The sequence below is a fragment of the Balaenoptera musculus genome, chromosome 18 (assembly GCF_009873245.2).
Source record: "Balaenoptera musculus isolate JJ_BM4_2016_0621 chromosome 18, mBalMus1.pri.v3, whole genome shotgun sequence".
Lineage (NCBI taxonomy): Eukaryota > Metazoa > Chordata > Mammalia > Artiodactyla > Balaenopteridae > Balaenoptera > Balaenoptera musculus.
Window position 1 is genome coordinate 16,802,918 of NC_045802.1, and position 14,840 is coordinate 16,817,757.

Genomic DNA, 14,840 nt, shown 5'->3' on the forward strand with positions numbered 1-14,840 from the left:
AGTCTACTCAGGTGCCTCTTACCTGGTGGATTGGAGAATTCATTCATCTTCAGAAAGCCCAGTAGGGGGATAGGAAGTACCCGCATTTCTCCTGATTCACAAGGGTCTAAAGAGGTCAGCCATGGGTTCAAGGGTCTTCCCAATACAAGTACACATTTGGCCTCACCTGGAAGGCGCTAGACGGTGCAGCCCAGCGGGCTTCCACGTGACCGCTCCCCTGTCCTCGGGTCTCAGGGCTCAAGCAGCAGCCAGTGCTACAACCTACTTTGTACTCCACACATCAGCCCCTCGACCGTCGCAGAAGTCTCTTCGGTGGCTCACCGCCCTCCCCCATGGGTGACCCAAGATGATTTCAGTAGGCCTCGCTCTCCAGGTCCATTAGGGACCCCCGAGAAACATTTGATCTTTAAAGCCGATACTAGGTGGTGTGTAGGGTGGGCCATGGTGGCACCGTGAGCAGTAACTTGGGGAGTCTTATTTGGAAAAGAGGCAAGTAAGGGATGGGCTGTGAGCTAGACCAGGGCACTTACTAACGCACCCCCCAGGGCAACGCTAGGGGGAACTGCAAGGTCAAGGAGACGTTTTGTCCATTAAATAACAAAAAACTACTAGGGTTAAAGTCTAGATGTCTTCCATCACAGAGCCAAATCCAGGAGAAAAATAAATGTATGAGACAACCTCAATGTTGTTTTTAATTGAACAAATTTATTGAGCACCTACAGTACGGCAGCATCTATCACAATAACAATCCAAAAGAGTCAGGATCTACCGGTGGGTGTCAGGAGCCCTCCTGGATGAGGACAATGCTAGCGGTAGGTCAGAAAAGGGGGTGATGCCGTCAGTAGTGTCTCTGTGACGCCTGCTCCTCAGAGCGACTGCCGTCTGTGAGGAGGGGAGCGTCTGAGTGTGGTCTGCGGTGGGCTTCTCTCCCCTTCTCCCCTTGTGTTATGGGGGGCATCTTGCATTTTCTGCTTTTGAAGGGCTTTGCTGACATCTTTTGGGGTCACTCAGTTTGTGCTGAGGCAGGGGTCGGTGAGAAAGGATGGGGGCAGAGCGCGTCAGAGCTGTGCTCTGAAGCATCCGTAGGGGGTGTGTGTGAATATTCTGAACTAAGGGCACTGATGAAGGGTGGAGACAGGAGGAGCCATCACCTGGCCGTGGGTCTACTCGTGGATGCCTCGGTGACTTGTGCTATCCTGAGCTTGTCTCCTGCTCCTTGGGGCTGCGTCGGCGCCCTGAGTGATTAGCGTGTTGTTTTGCATTATCAGCACCTGTCTGTGAATCACATTTCCGGGCAGCAGGTGGGCAGGCCGCGGCCTTCTAGGCATCATCTCTGCAGAAAGAAGCCCCAGGCAGCTCTGAGCCCTGTGGTTCTGTAGTCACCAGTGTGGCCCCTAGAGTGTATTTTCCTGGTCTCGGGCACCACAGCAGCAGAGGGATGCAACCCTCTGTTCTTTATCGTTGACCGTGGCTGAGATCTCAAATCAACGTCAGTCTAGCACAAAGGTTGGCAAACTACGACCTTTGGGCCAAATCCGACCCTCCACCCGTTCTTGTAAAATAAACTTTCTTAGAACTCAGCCGCTCCCATTCATTTATATATCATAGGCTGCTTTCACACGATAATGACAGATGACTGTATGGCTGGCAAAGCCGGAAGTATTTATTATTTAGCCCTTTAAAAAAAAGTTTGCTCACTCCTGGTCTAGAATTATAGAAGACCATACTTTTATTTACTTAAAGCAGAGCAGAATATTGTAATTCGGAGTCCTGGAATATGCGGGATGTTCGGGGTAGGAGGTAAGGTTCTCATTACAGGGGGGATGGCAAAGACCTGAGGCTTCAGCTCAAGTCTGATGGCTGGTAACGGCTGCCGGAAGGGCTGTGTTGAAGAGGATTCTGGAGCTGTGTCTGGGCTGGTGTGGGCGCTTCCAGAGAGCGGTAAACTGGGCCATGAGTCATTCAGGCAGGGAGCACCAGAGTGGGACGTAAGCAAGGCAAGTCTACGCCCTTCTTCCCCAAAGGTATACAGCAACTAGGGACAGCTTGGCGTTGTCCCCGACGCCAGCACTTGGCACTGTAGAGGCTGGAATTGTAAACATACCCTTACTGGAGTGGGAGAGAGGTGAGATGTAAATACTGTTCACGCTGTGACAGAAGCAGGCAATGGCAGGAAAGGCCAAGGTCAGGTTAGAGCTCCAGCTTTAATTAAGGCTCCTATGCACGCGTGCAACAGTGTTGGTTCAGGACAGCATTTTGTGTAAAGCTTCCCGCTTGGAGAAGAGGGGAGTGCATTTATTAACCTGTGCAATCAAAATGCCAGTTAAAATTGTTATGAATTATTTAAAAATGGAAAAGGGTATGGGATGATGCATGTTTACTGGAGAAAGCAGTATAAGATGTGGCTCCTGTCATTTACATAGAGCTGTGTATATATAGCCCTTGGATTGTGGTTTTAAAAATTGAAGCAACTTAAGAATACCTACCCACTATGTCTAATACCCTACTATTCTGTAACTCCAAGAACGATTCTTCCTCATTGATCCAGACAAATCTGGATAGGTAGTGGAGTCTTCTGTAGACCCCCAACTATTACAGTGAATATGTTTGAAAGATGTATGCAAATCTAGTTTTTGGAACTCAAAATCGTATTATAAATGCACCAAGAGTCTGTTAACTCAGGCTGAATCTCTATAAAGCATAGTAGCTACTTTTGCGTAAATGCAGATGTTGCGTGGCATCAAAGTGAGGTATCACTGTAGTCTGATGTAAGTTTACTGTTTTATCAAGGTGACTCCTTTCACTGTAACGGTACCTGGAAATTCTCAGGGCCACTGCTCCCTGGTAAGGTAAACAGATATGGAGAATCCAGTAAGGTGGAATTATGTGCACTAATCTCTCATACAAGTCACTTGGTATCTTTCTCACATTCAACGTTTTTTGGCTTTAATTGTTTTTCCTTCCCAGCATGAAAAATTGTGAAATCAGCTCCAGCTGACTAGGTTTTCTTTCCATTTCAAATAATTATATGAAGCATTTAAATAAGTGCACCAAACCATATCTCAAATGGGACTGAGTATTCAAAACATATATTTTATGCCTTAAGTTTGTTGAGAATTTGTTTGCATAAAAATCCCAGTATTTTTCCACTGAGCCCACCACCTCGCAGGTAAGAACGGGTGGTGTGTCAAACGTGCTAGTAATGACCCCGTGAGACAGAGAATTAGATTCCGGAGGGACCTGGGGAAGCGGGGCTGAGAACACGGGTGGCGTGCAGACCCCAGAGGGGCAGGGGCACCTGAGCCTGTGGGTCTGAAAGACAAGAGTGGGGTGCGTTCAGATGTAGAATTCCTCCTCCACGTCGCTGCCCCCGCGTCCGGCCAGCACTGAGGGTGGTAGGACGCCTCTGCCAGTCTGCTGGGCGTCGGGAGCATCATAAGGGAGTTCTGGGGGTGACTCTGTGAGCCAGGAGGTGTCGGAAGCTGGGGAAGCGGTGACAGCTGTGGCCGAGGAGCTGGAAGGCCCTTTGGTGGACAGAGGGAGGGCAGCCCAGGAGGCCTCTGTGGTCACGCCGCCCCCAGCGGGCAGGGGTCCTTCTCTGGAAGCCCTGCGCTCTGACCAGAGGCTGCTGCATCTTTCGGAGGGGAGAAGTGTTTCCGTGGGGCTGCAGAACCTGCTGGGTGCAGAGTACGCAGAGACCACGGACAGGTCGGAGGAGGAGAGCCGCAGCCCCGTGTCCACGTCCGTCTCCTGGGCCCCCTCTAAGTCATCGATGGAGAGGAGGTGGCCGTGCCTCCGCTCCGACGCCCTCTGCCCCGGGCCGTCTGTGTTTGCAAACCACGGTGGTTCGGCTGAGGAGGCCGGGGAGGGGTCTCCCGTGGGCAAACAAAACAAGGACTTGCTTCTCTGGAAAGACCAGGGGAGGCTGGGAGGGCCGCCGGCTGGTCTGGTGAAGTCCTGCGGCTGCCGGGTAGGCAGGCCTGTCTGGCCGAGCCCCAGGTCTGAAGTGTCCATCGGGGGCTGTGGGCCGCTGCCAGGGGTCCGGCTCTGTGCAGCGGCACTCGGAGAAGGCGCGGACCCAGCTTTCTGCTCTGAGGCATGGTGAGCTCTGCTGGGTTTAGGGCACTTCCTGTGTACCCTCTGTGCCTGCAGGGGGAAGAGGGCATGTCACATCAGTGCAGGACTGGCCGGTCACCGGGGCCGGGGATTCCGCTGTTAACAGAACGTGAGACACATTTCCTGATGACTGGAAACTTCCAGCAATGTCTCGGCAATAAAGCATTACCAGAGATTTCATTCTCCACATTCTAAAGCAAAGACAGAGGTAGCGGAGCTTGGGGGAATACAGATCAGACTTCTCAGTCTGAGCAGACATCCCCGAACCCAGGGGGAGAGGCAGTCCCTTGTCACGACAGGGAACGGTACATGTTCCAGTGCACACGCAAGGAGGCTCAACAGATTAGCCGCGAGCGTGAGGCCTGGCTGAGCAGGAGAGGGGAGACAAGAATTACCATTCAGTGCAAAAAGGTTGCTTGAAGGGTTTCTCTCCCTCCAACCAAAGCCCCACTGTTTGGAAATACTACTGACGGCAGGATGGAAGGATCGGGATGGGACTTGACTCCAGTGCACGTGTGAACATCAGGACACATCCTAGGGGTGGCCTATGATTCAGGGCAGTAAATCTTCAAAGAGTGCAGGGCTGTCAGGAAATTGGCATTTATTTACTTGCGCTAAGGAACTCCATGATACTCCTCTATTTTGCCTTTCAGAAACTGTATGGGAAAGGGGGCGGCTGACTACTGACTAATCCCGTGGATGACCCACAGGGCTTGGACAGGCAGTTTCACCCTTTAACACTCAGCCCTGTCCTCCTAGTCTCCCCGACCTTCCCTGCAGCTCTGCAGGAAGCTGTTTCTGCTGCACAGAACTGGGGCTTCACTTCCGACGCTCATGCCCCCCTGGGGCTGCTGCTCTCAGGTTCTCCCCCTGGTCTGGCTCACCAGGCCTGCAGGCCAAAGTCTGGATTACTTACTACCCACATGATGGATCTGGGGACAGTGGGTCTGGCTCTGCTTTGTATAGGATTACCTGACTTATGAATCCCTGAAATAAGAGGGCTGAGTGCAGTTTACTATAAGGGGTATTTCCTGGCACCCAGCAGGCTATGAGACGCTGGCTTTTCCCTGGACAGCCAAGTCCCCCACCTCCCTGTTAGACAGGAACCTGGTTTTTTCACAGCCACCTGGGAAATTTTATCCAATGCAATATACACTTATTTGTACCTATTACAGGTAAAGGAGGAGAAACTACAATGAGAAGGACTGTCCTCAACCACATGAAACTTATATCTCATTGACAGGATCGGAGACAAAAAGAACTCAGACGAGGGCGTGTGATGACAGGCACAATACTAGGGCGAAGAGAGAGAGGCCGTGCCTGCCTGCGGGAGCACAGGAGTCTTCAGTTGGAGGTGGCCATGGAGATGGGCGGCTGGCGTCCTAGCGGGTGGCACGCGTGGAGAGGAGGCTGTGCTGGAGAGAGAGGCCAAGACAAACAGGCGCTGACTGTTGGCAGGTGAGCAAGGGAGTTGCAGGGGGCGGGGAGCAAGCAGCTTGGCTTGATTACAGACCAGGTGCCTGGAAAGCAGTGCTGTAGGTCAGCTTGGGGATGGAGTCTAGTATGGGTCAAGGAGACCCTGACCATCTGGGTAAGAAATCCACATACTTATCCTTCTGCTGGGGCCATGTTCACTCTTGATTATGTTTTTTTCTATAGGACCATTCCTTTCACTGATTTCTTAGATCTTTTTTGCCTAATTCCAGATATCTCTTAATCCTATAAACAGACCGACTGACTCATTTTCAATCAACATTAACTGAGAGTCTTTTAAGCAGAGCTCCTCAACTGGTGTGTTTTAGCTTTGCCTGGTTTATAAAGGTGTGCTGAGGACTGATCTCTGTCACCAGCAGCCTCTCGTACCACAGAAATATTATCGTTTCCTATGTGCTCTGATGTGAAAAAGGTCTGGAGGACCAGGCACAGATAATTTTGAATAAGACACGATCTTAGCCCCCCACAATTAACAATACAACGGTCAAGTGTAATAAAGTGAGCCACAGTGATAAAGTGAGCGGCGATCTAATGGGGGCGTTTGGGGCACCAAGGGGGGGGAGGGGTTGATTTTACAGAGGGGGTGAGGCAGCACGGGGAGAGGGTAGAAAAAGCTTGCCTTGAAGTCACGACTGGACAAAATCTTGGAAGTGGAAGAGGGGTTTGCCAACTGGAGGGCAGTGGGCGTGGCATGGAAAGGCACACAGGCACAGAGACAGCCTGAGCAGAGGCTGGGGGCATGAACCAAAACAAGAGGCGAGCCCTGAGAAGTGAGAGGAGCCTCGTCAGGGGCGTGCTGTTGTGTGCACAAGCTGCCTCTCCCTCTGTATATTCTTTTTCAGATTCTTTTCCATTTTGGTTATTACAAGATACTGAATATAGTTCACTGTGCTACACAGTAAATCCTTGTTGTTCATCTACTTTATAGATGGTAGTGTGTATCTGCTAATCCCAAACTCCTAATTTATCCATCCCTCTTGCCTTTCCTCTTTGGTAACCATAAGTTGTTTTCTATGTCAGTGAGTCTGTTCCTGTTCTGCAGGTAAGTTCATTTGTATCATATTTTAGATTCCACTCATAAGGGATAGCATATGATATTTGTCTTTCTCCATCTGACTTAGTATGATAATCTCTAGGTTCATCAATGTTGCTGCAAATGGCATTATTTCATTCTTTTTTTTATGGCTGAGTAATATTCCATTGTATATATGTACCACACCTTTACCCATTCATCTATCGATGGGCACTTTGGTTGCTTCCATGTCTTGGCTATTGTAAATAGTGCTGCTGTGAACATTGGGGTGGATTTATCTTTTCGAATGACAGTTTTCTCCAGATATGTGCCCAGGAGTGCTGGATCATATGGTAGCTCTATTTTTAGTTTTTTAAGGGACCCCCATACTGTTTTCCATAGTGGCTGCACCAATTTACATTCCTGCCCATGGTATAGGAGGGTTCCCCTTTCTCCACACCCTCTCTAGCATTTATTATTTGTAGACGTTTTGATGATGGTTATTCTGACTGGTATGAGGTGATACCTCAGTGTAGTTTTGATTTGCATTTCTCTAATAATTAGCGATGTTGAACATCTTTTCATGTGCCTGTTGGTCATCTGTATGTCTTCCTTGGAGAAATGTCTCTTTAGGTCTTCTGCCCATTTTTTTGATTGGGTTGTTTGTTCTTTTGTTATTGAGTTGTATGAGCTGTTTGTATATTTTGGAGATTAATCCCTTGTCAGTTGCATCGTTTGCAAATATTTTCTCCCAGCCTGTGGGTTGTCTTTTCATTTTGTTTATGATTTCCTTTGCTGTGCAAAAGCTTATAAGTTTGATTAGGTCTCATTTGTTTATTTTTGCTTTTATTTCTATTGCCTTTGGAGACTGACCTAAGGAAACATTGGTACGATTTATGTCAGAGAACGTTTTGCCTATGTTCTCTTCTAGGTGTTTTATGGTGTCATGTGTTATATGTGTTATATTTAAGTCTTTAAGCCATTTTGGGTTTAATTTTTGTATGGTGTGAAGGAGTTTACATGCAGCTGTCTAGCCTTCTCAACACCACTTGCTTTTTTCCATTGTATATTCTTGCCTCCTTTGTCGAAGCCTAATTGATGGTAGGTGTGTGGGTTTATTTCTGGGGTCTCTATTCTGTTCCATTGATCCATATGTCTGTTTTTGTGCCAATACCATGCTGTTTTGATTACTGTAGCTTTGTAGTATTGTCTGAAGTCTGGGAGGGTTACTGATCCTCTTCTTAATCCTCAGTCTCTAATTCTGTGTGTGGGGTGTGTGTTTGTCCCCGTGACCTGCTGTCTTCCTGCCCAACAGGCTCTGTACAGCATAATGAAATTCTCAAGCTGTTCTGCTAAGGGTGGTTTAAGGAGCTGAAGGTCAAGAGCAGCAATTACGGAGATTTCTGACGGTCTAAATTATAGATTCTTAAAGAATATGATGTAAAATGTTTTTAGTACAGGTTATAAGATACGGTTCTCGTAAAGATCACACTCTACAAGGCCATTCTATGTGCCTTTTATGTGCATGGGGACCTCGCTGAATATGGCAAGGAAGGTGCTGAGCCAAGCTCATTCCTCCTGGGGTATGACCCACTCACCAGGGCTTGCTGCTCTGTGCTCCAGCATCCCCTGAACTCCCAACCCAGCCATTCTGACTCTGTGCTGTACTGCTCTGGTTAGTGATCCATCTTCTCTGCAAGGCTCTGTGCTTCACGAGGGAGATCTTGCTCAGCACATACCCTGACCAGTGCCCGATACACAGCAGGAACTTAAGCATGAATGAAGAGTCACAGCTTTGGGATGGGGTAAGGCGTGGCCTCAGAAGGCCCATGTGTACCTGGGAGGTGTGACAGCTGAGTGGCTTTTGAAGAGACAAACCAGTTTTCTCAATCATTTGAGTTCGGCTAAATAAGAGAGAAAATAAGTCATGAGACTCTATAGAGAAGGAAGTCCTCAGGTACAGAGGCTGCTTCCAGTGGGGGGGGGGGGAACAGTGTTTATTAATTAAGATGTCTATCTTATTTTTCCCAAGGGCTGAGTCCCCTGGGTGCCCCAATAAGTATGTACCACCCTGTAACTTGCACGTTCAGAGTCTTATTCGAGGGGCATGCTCTGGGTGAGCGTGCTTGCAGTCTGAGTCTGCCTCAAAGAGGAAGCCTCTGTGAATACTGCTCCATGAGAAGCAAAAGGCCAAGGTTCCCACTTGAGGAACTGTTTGGAGACATCTGAAGCTCTCCACTGTCAGAGACAGAGCGGTGTTAAATTAGACTTAAAATCAGGAACAACTAGCAGAGGACGAATCCTTGGTGGTTTCGCAGACATTTTCATCACTGTGCTATTTTTTTTTTAAATTTAATAGCTACTTTATTTATTTATTTATTTTTGGCTGTGTTGGGTCTTAGTTTTCGTGTGAGGGCTTTCTCTAGTTGCGGCAAGCGGGGGCCGCTCTTCATCGCGGTGTGCGGGCCTTTCACTATCGTGGCCCCTCCTGTTGCGGGGCACAGGCTCCAGACGTGCAGGCTCAGTAGTTGTGGCTCACGGGCCCAGTTGCTCCGCAGCATGTGGGATCTTCCCAGACCAGGGCTCGAACCCGTGTCCCCTGCATTAGCAGGCAGATTCTCAACCACTGCGCCACCAGGGAAGCCCTGTGCTCTTATTTTTTTACTGCATCGTGAAGGCAGGAGTCCAGATAAATCCTAATATCTGCTTTGAAGAGAGGTGGTACCCAGTGTCTTTCACTGGACGGGTGCCCACATGCACCGCAGAGGTTCCTGCTGGGCAGGTGGGATTCCAGTTGGCACAGCGTTGGCTGGTGGTGATGCAGGATCCTGGGGTGGGGAGTTGGAGGAGGGTGGCTGTGAGGCTTCACAGCCCCTGCTCCCGGGGTCTGCCCAGGGCTGCTGTGCCTGTGGGATGTGCCTGCAGCAGATCTGGTGGTTTTCTCCAGTTCTGCCTGGAGGCAGAGAAGTCAGCTTCTAAAATCAGGGTCTTGTCTGTCTAATGACAACTCACATGTGCAAAGGATGGCCCTTCTTTTGGTGTCCTTCCCATGGCGATGGCTCTATTTCTGACCTTTCCTGTCTGCCTGTCTGACTTGACCAGGAACACTGGAATCTGAGAGTGAACCATCAAAGATGTTTCGAGAAGCTCTTCCCCAGTGGACTTTTCCAGAGTGAAACAACACTCTGGAAAAGCCTCCTTCCTCCCCCAGCTTTCGGCTCTCAGGGCTGCCCTCTGGAGCTTCTCCAAGTGACAGCAGCAATGTACCTTGAGGACGGCTTCCTTTGCTTCTCTTTGAAGCAGTGCAGGCTAGCTGACTCACTGGAATCCAGTAGTTCCCTCTTTGCTGTTTATGGAACTTTCTCTAAGGAACACAGTAGCATTACATCAATGATTCTGCCTAAAGGCAACCAGCCAGGGAGATCTGGTTGTGTCCCTGAGATCACCAAAAAGCTGAAATGCAGTTAAGTGACCCATGAGCTTCACGTGGAACTTCGAGCCTGGGCAGTTTGCAATGGAAGGAGTAAAGAGGCCTTTTTCAAGGGTCAGGGTGTCTCAGCAGACACATGGATAGAATCCCTAGGAAGGGTGATTCTGTCCCTGACCCAGTAAGCCTGGGCGGTGTCTCATGGGTCGATCATGGTCAGGGCATTTTCTCTCACCCTCACACCTCCTCTTTCCAAGAGAGGTCATTTCCTCCTCTTCTGTCCTGGGCAGAAACACAACCAGTGTGGCACTGTCTGTTATGTAATGAGCCAGCAAAAGACCTTTTAACCCAGGGACTAATAAGAATTAGGAGCAGTCTCAAGGAAATTGGGCAACGGGTTCACATGAGAAACCAGATTTTTGTTCTAAATAAAAGCATCATATTTTGCTTCTCCTTTCGCTGTCCTCTGGGTAGGTTTCATATACCCACTAAGAGTACTACCCCCAGAAAAAGCCTATGTTGTCTTCAAAAATTTTTTTTAAATTTAATTAAAATTTTTATTGAAATATAATTGACATATAACATATATTAGTCTCAGGTGTACAACATATTGATTATTTGTATATACTGTGAAATGATCACAATAAGTCTAGTTAATCCATTACCACATATAGTTATGTTTTTTTCTTGAAATGATAACTTTAAATCTACTCTCCCATGAACTTTCAATATACAAAACAGTATTGTTAACTATAGTCACCAAGCTATACATTAAATCGCCAGATTTATTAATTCTATAATTGGAAGTTTGTACCTTTTGGCTTTTTTTTTTGCCGCACTGTGCAGCATGTGGGATCTTAGTTCCCTGACCAGGGATCGAACCCCGGCCTGCTGCAATGGAAGTGCAGAGTCTTAACCACTGGACCGCCAGGGAAGTCCTGGAAGTTTGTACCTTTTGATCACCCACACATAACAACCACCCGTCTCTTCTCTGAATCTATGAATTAGGTTTTTTGTTGTTGTTGTTTTAATTTCACATATAAGTGAGATCATATGGTATCTGTCTTTCTCTGGCTTATTTTGCATAATGCCCTCAAGGTACATCCATGTTGTCACAAATGACAGGATTTCATTCTTTTTTATAGCTGAATAATATTCTACTGTGTGTGTGTGTGTGTGTGTGTGTGTGTGTGTGTGTACACACACACCACATCTTCTCCATTCATCCATAGATGGACCCTTAGGTTGCTTCAATGTCTAGACTATTGTAAATAATGCTACAATCAACATGGAGAGTGCAAATATCTTTTCAAGTTAGTGTTTTCATTTCCTTCAGATAAACATACAGAATTAAAACTGCTGGATCATATGATAGTTCTATTTTTATTTTTTGAGGAAACTCCACACCTTTTTCCATAGTGGTCACACCAATTTACAGTCCTACCAATGGTGCACAAGGGTTCCCTTTTCTCTACATTCTCACCAAGACTTAATATTTCTTATCTGTTTGATAAAAGCCATCTAACAATTATAAGGTGGTATCTAAACCACTTTGTGGTTTAGATTTGCATTTCCCTGATTATTAGTGATGTTGAGTATCATTTCTTACCTGTTGGCCATCTGTATGTATTCTGTGGAACAATGTCTATTCAGACTTTCAGCCCACTTTTTAATCAAGTTGTTTGCTTTTTTTACTATTGAGTTGTATGAATTTTTTTTTTTAATTTTATTTATTTATTTATTTATTTTTGGCTGTGTTGGGTCTTCGTTGCTGCGCGAGGGCTTTCTCTAGTTGCGGCGAGCGGGGGCCACTCTTCATCGCGGTGTGCGGGCCTCTCACTGTCGCGGCCTCTCGTTGTGGAGCACAGGCTCCAGACGCGCAGGCTCAGTAGTTGTGGCTCGTGGGCCCAGCCGCTCCGTGGCATGTGGGATCTTCCCAGACCAGGGCTCGAACCCGTGTCCCCTGCATTGGCAGGCAGACTCTCAACCACTGCACCACCAGGGAAGCCCTGTATAAATTCTTTATATTTTTTTAGATATTAACACCTTATCAGATATATGATTTGCAAATATTTTCTTCCATTTGGTAGGTGGCCTTTTCATCTTGTTGATGGTTTCCTTTGCTGTACAAAGGATTTTTAGTTTGATGTAGTCCCACTTGTTGTTTTTTTTTTTTTGCTTCTTTTGCCTTTGGTCTTGGTGACAATAATTTGGATTTGACACCAAAAACAATCTCAAGGAGCGTATCACCTATGTTTTCTTCTAGGAGTTTTATGGTTTCAAGTCTTATGTTCAAGTCTTTCATCCATTTTGAGTTGATTTTTGTATATGGTGTAAGCTTTCTGGTAGCATCTTTAGGATTCTCTACGCATAGTATCATGTCATCTGCAAAGAGTGACAGCTTTACTTCTTCTTTTATGACTTGGATTCTTTTTATTACTTTTTCTTCTCTGATTGCTGTGGCTAAAACTTCCAAAACTATGTTGAATAATAGTGGTGAGAGTGGGCAACCTTATCTTGTTCCTGATCTTAGTGGAAATGGTTTCAGTTTTTCACCATTGAGGACGATGTTGGCTGTGGGTTTGTCATATAGGGCCTTTATTATGTTGAGGTAAGTTCCCTCTATGCCTACTTTCTGGAGGGTTTTTTTTTATCATAAATGGGTGTTGAATTTTGTTGAAAGCTTTTTCTGCATCTATTGAGATGATCATATGGCTTTTATCCTTCAGTTTGTTAATATGGTGTATCACATTGATTGATTTGCGTATATTGAAGAATCCTTGCATTCCTGGTATAAACCCTACTTGATTATGGTGTATGATCCTTTTAATGTGCTGTTAGATTCTGTTTGCTAGTATTTTGTTGAGGATTTTTGCATCTATGTTCATCAGTGATATTGGCCTGTAGTTTTCTTTGTGACATCTTTGTCTCGTTTTCGTATCACGGTGGGTGGCCTCATAGAATGAGTTTGGGAGTGTTCCTTTCCCTGCAATTTTTTGGAAGAGTTTCAGACGGGTAGTTGTTAACTCTTCTCTAAATGTTTGATAGAATTCGTCTGTGAAGGCATCTGGTCCTGGACTTTTGTTTGTTGGAAGACTTTATCACAGTTTCAATTTCAGTACTTGTGATTGGTCTGTTCATATTTTCTATTTCTTCCTGGTTCAATCTTGGAAGGTTGTACCCTTCTAAGAATTTGTCCATTTTATTGGCGTATAGTTGCTTGTAGTAATCTCTTATGATCCTTTCTATTTCTGTGGTGTCCATTGTAACTTCTCCTTTTTCATTTCTAATTTTATTGATTTGAGTCCTCTCCCTTTTTTTCTTGATGGGTATGGCTAAAGGTTTATCAATATTGTTCACCTTCTCAAAGAAACAGCTTTTAGTTTTATTGATCTTTGCTATTGTTTTCTTTATCTCTTAATTCATTGATTTCTGCTCTGATCTTTATGATTTCTTTCCTTTTACTAATTTTGGGTTTTGTTTGTTCTTCTTTCTCTAGTTGCTTTAGGTGTAAGGTTAGGTTGTTAGAGATTTTTCTTATTTCTTGAGGTGAGACTGTATTGCTATAAACTCCGCTCTTAGAACTGCTTTTGCTGTGTCCCATAGGTTTTGGATCATTGTGTTTTCGTTATCACTTGTCTCTAGGTATTTTCTGATTTCCTCTTTGATTTCTTCAGTGATCCACTGGTTATTTAGTAACATATTGTTTAGCCTCCATGTGTTTGTGTTTTTTGCAGTTTTTTTGCTGTAACTGATTTCTAATCTCATAGCATTGTGGTCGAAAAGGATGCTTGATATGATTTCAGTTTTCTTAAATTTACTGAAGCTTGATTTGTGATCCAAGATGTGATCTATCCTGGGGAATGTTCTGTGTACACTTGAGAAGAAAGTGTATTCTGCTGCTTTTGGATGGACTGTCCTATAAATAACAATTAAGTCTATCTGGTCTAATGTGTCATTTAAATCTTATGTTTCCTTATTAATTTTCTGTCTGGATGATCTGTCCATTGGTACAAGTGGGGTATTAAAGTCCCCCACTATAATTGTGTTACTATCAATTTCTCCTTTTATGGCTGTTAGCATTTCCCTTATATATTGAGGTGCTTCTATGTTGGGTGCATATATATTTACAATTGTTATATCTTCTTCTTGGATTGATCCCTTGAACATTACGTAGTGTCCTTCCTTATCTCTTGTAACAGTCTTTAAAGTCTATTTTGTCTGATATGAGTATTACTACTCCAGCTTTCTTTTGATTTCCATTTGTATGGAATATCTTTTTCCATCCCCTCACTTTGTCTGTATGTGTCCTTAGGTCTGAAGTGGGTCTCTTGTAGACAGCATGTATACAGGTTTTGTTTTTGTATCCATTCAGCCAGTCTGTGTCTTTTGGTTGGAGCAGTTAATCCATTTACATTTAAGGTAGTTATAAATATGTATTTTCCTATTGCCATTTTGTTTATTGTTTTGGGGTTTTTGTTAACATCTTTATTGGAGTATAATTGCTTTACAATGGTGTGTTAGTTTCTGCTTTATAACAAAGTGAATCAGTTATACATATACATATATCCCCATATCTCCTCCCTCTTGCGTCTCCCTCCCTCCCACCCTCCCTATCCCACCCCTCTAGGTGGTCACAGAGCACCAAGCTGATCTCCCTGTGCTATGCGGCTGCTTCCCACTAGCTATCTATTTTACATTTGGTAGCGTATGTATGTCCATGCCACTCTCTCACTTTGTCCCAGCTCACCCTTCCCCCTCTCTGTGTCCTCAAGTCCATTCTCTAGTAGG

At 45.6% G+C, this 14,840-nt stretch overlaps 1 protein-coding gene and 1 long non-coding RNA gene across 6 annotated transcripts in view; one reads left to right on the forward strand and one right to left on the reverse strand.

The window, feature by feature from the left end:
• LOC118884263 overlaps nt 1-14,840 on the forward strand; it is a 124,310-nt gene that overhangs the window by 43,703 nt on the left and 65,767 nt on the right. For all 4 annotated transcript variants that reach the window (XR_005017244.1, XR_005017243.1, XR_005017242.1 and 1 more), the window contains exon 3: nt 5,360-5,574. This is a non-coding gene — a long non-coding RNA (uncharacterized LOC118884263). The remainder of the gene's footprint in view (nt 1-5,359; nt 5,575-14,840) is intronic.
• Nucleotides 726-14,840, reverse strand: part of FAM124A (family with sequence similarity 124 member A) — a 114,179-nt gene continuing 100,064 nt past the window's right edge. Inside the window, exon 4 of one of the 2 annotated variants that reach the window (XM_036831794.1) lies at nt 726-4,146. In XM_036831794.1, coding sequence (XP_036687689.1) covers nt 3,337-4,146 — 810 coding nt within the window. In that variant the 3' untranslated portion in view covers nt 726-3,336. Of the gene's footprint in view, nt 4,147-5,447; nt 5,532-14,840 lie in introns of those variants that run through there. The other variant, XM_036831795.1, reaches the window with a different exon arrangement.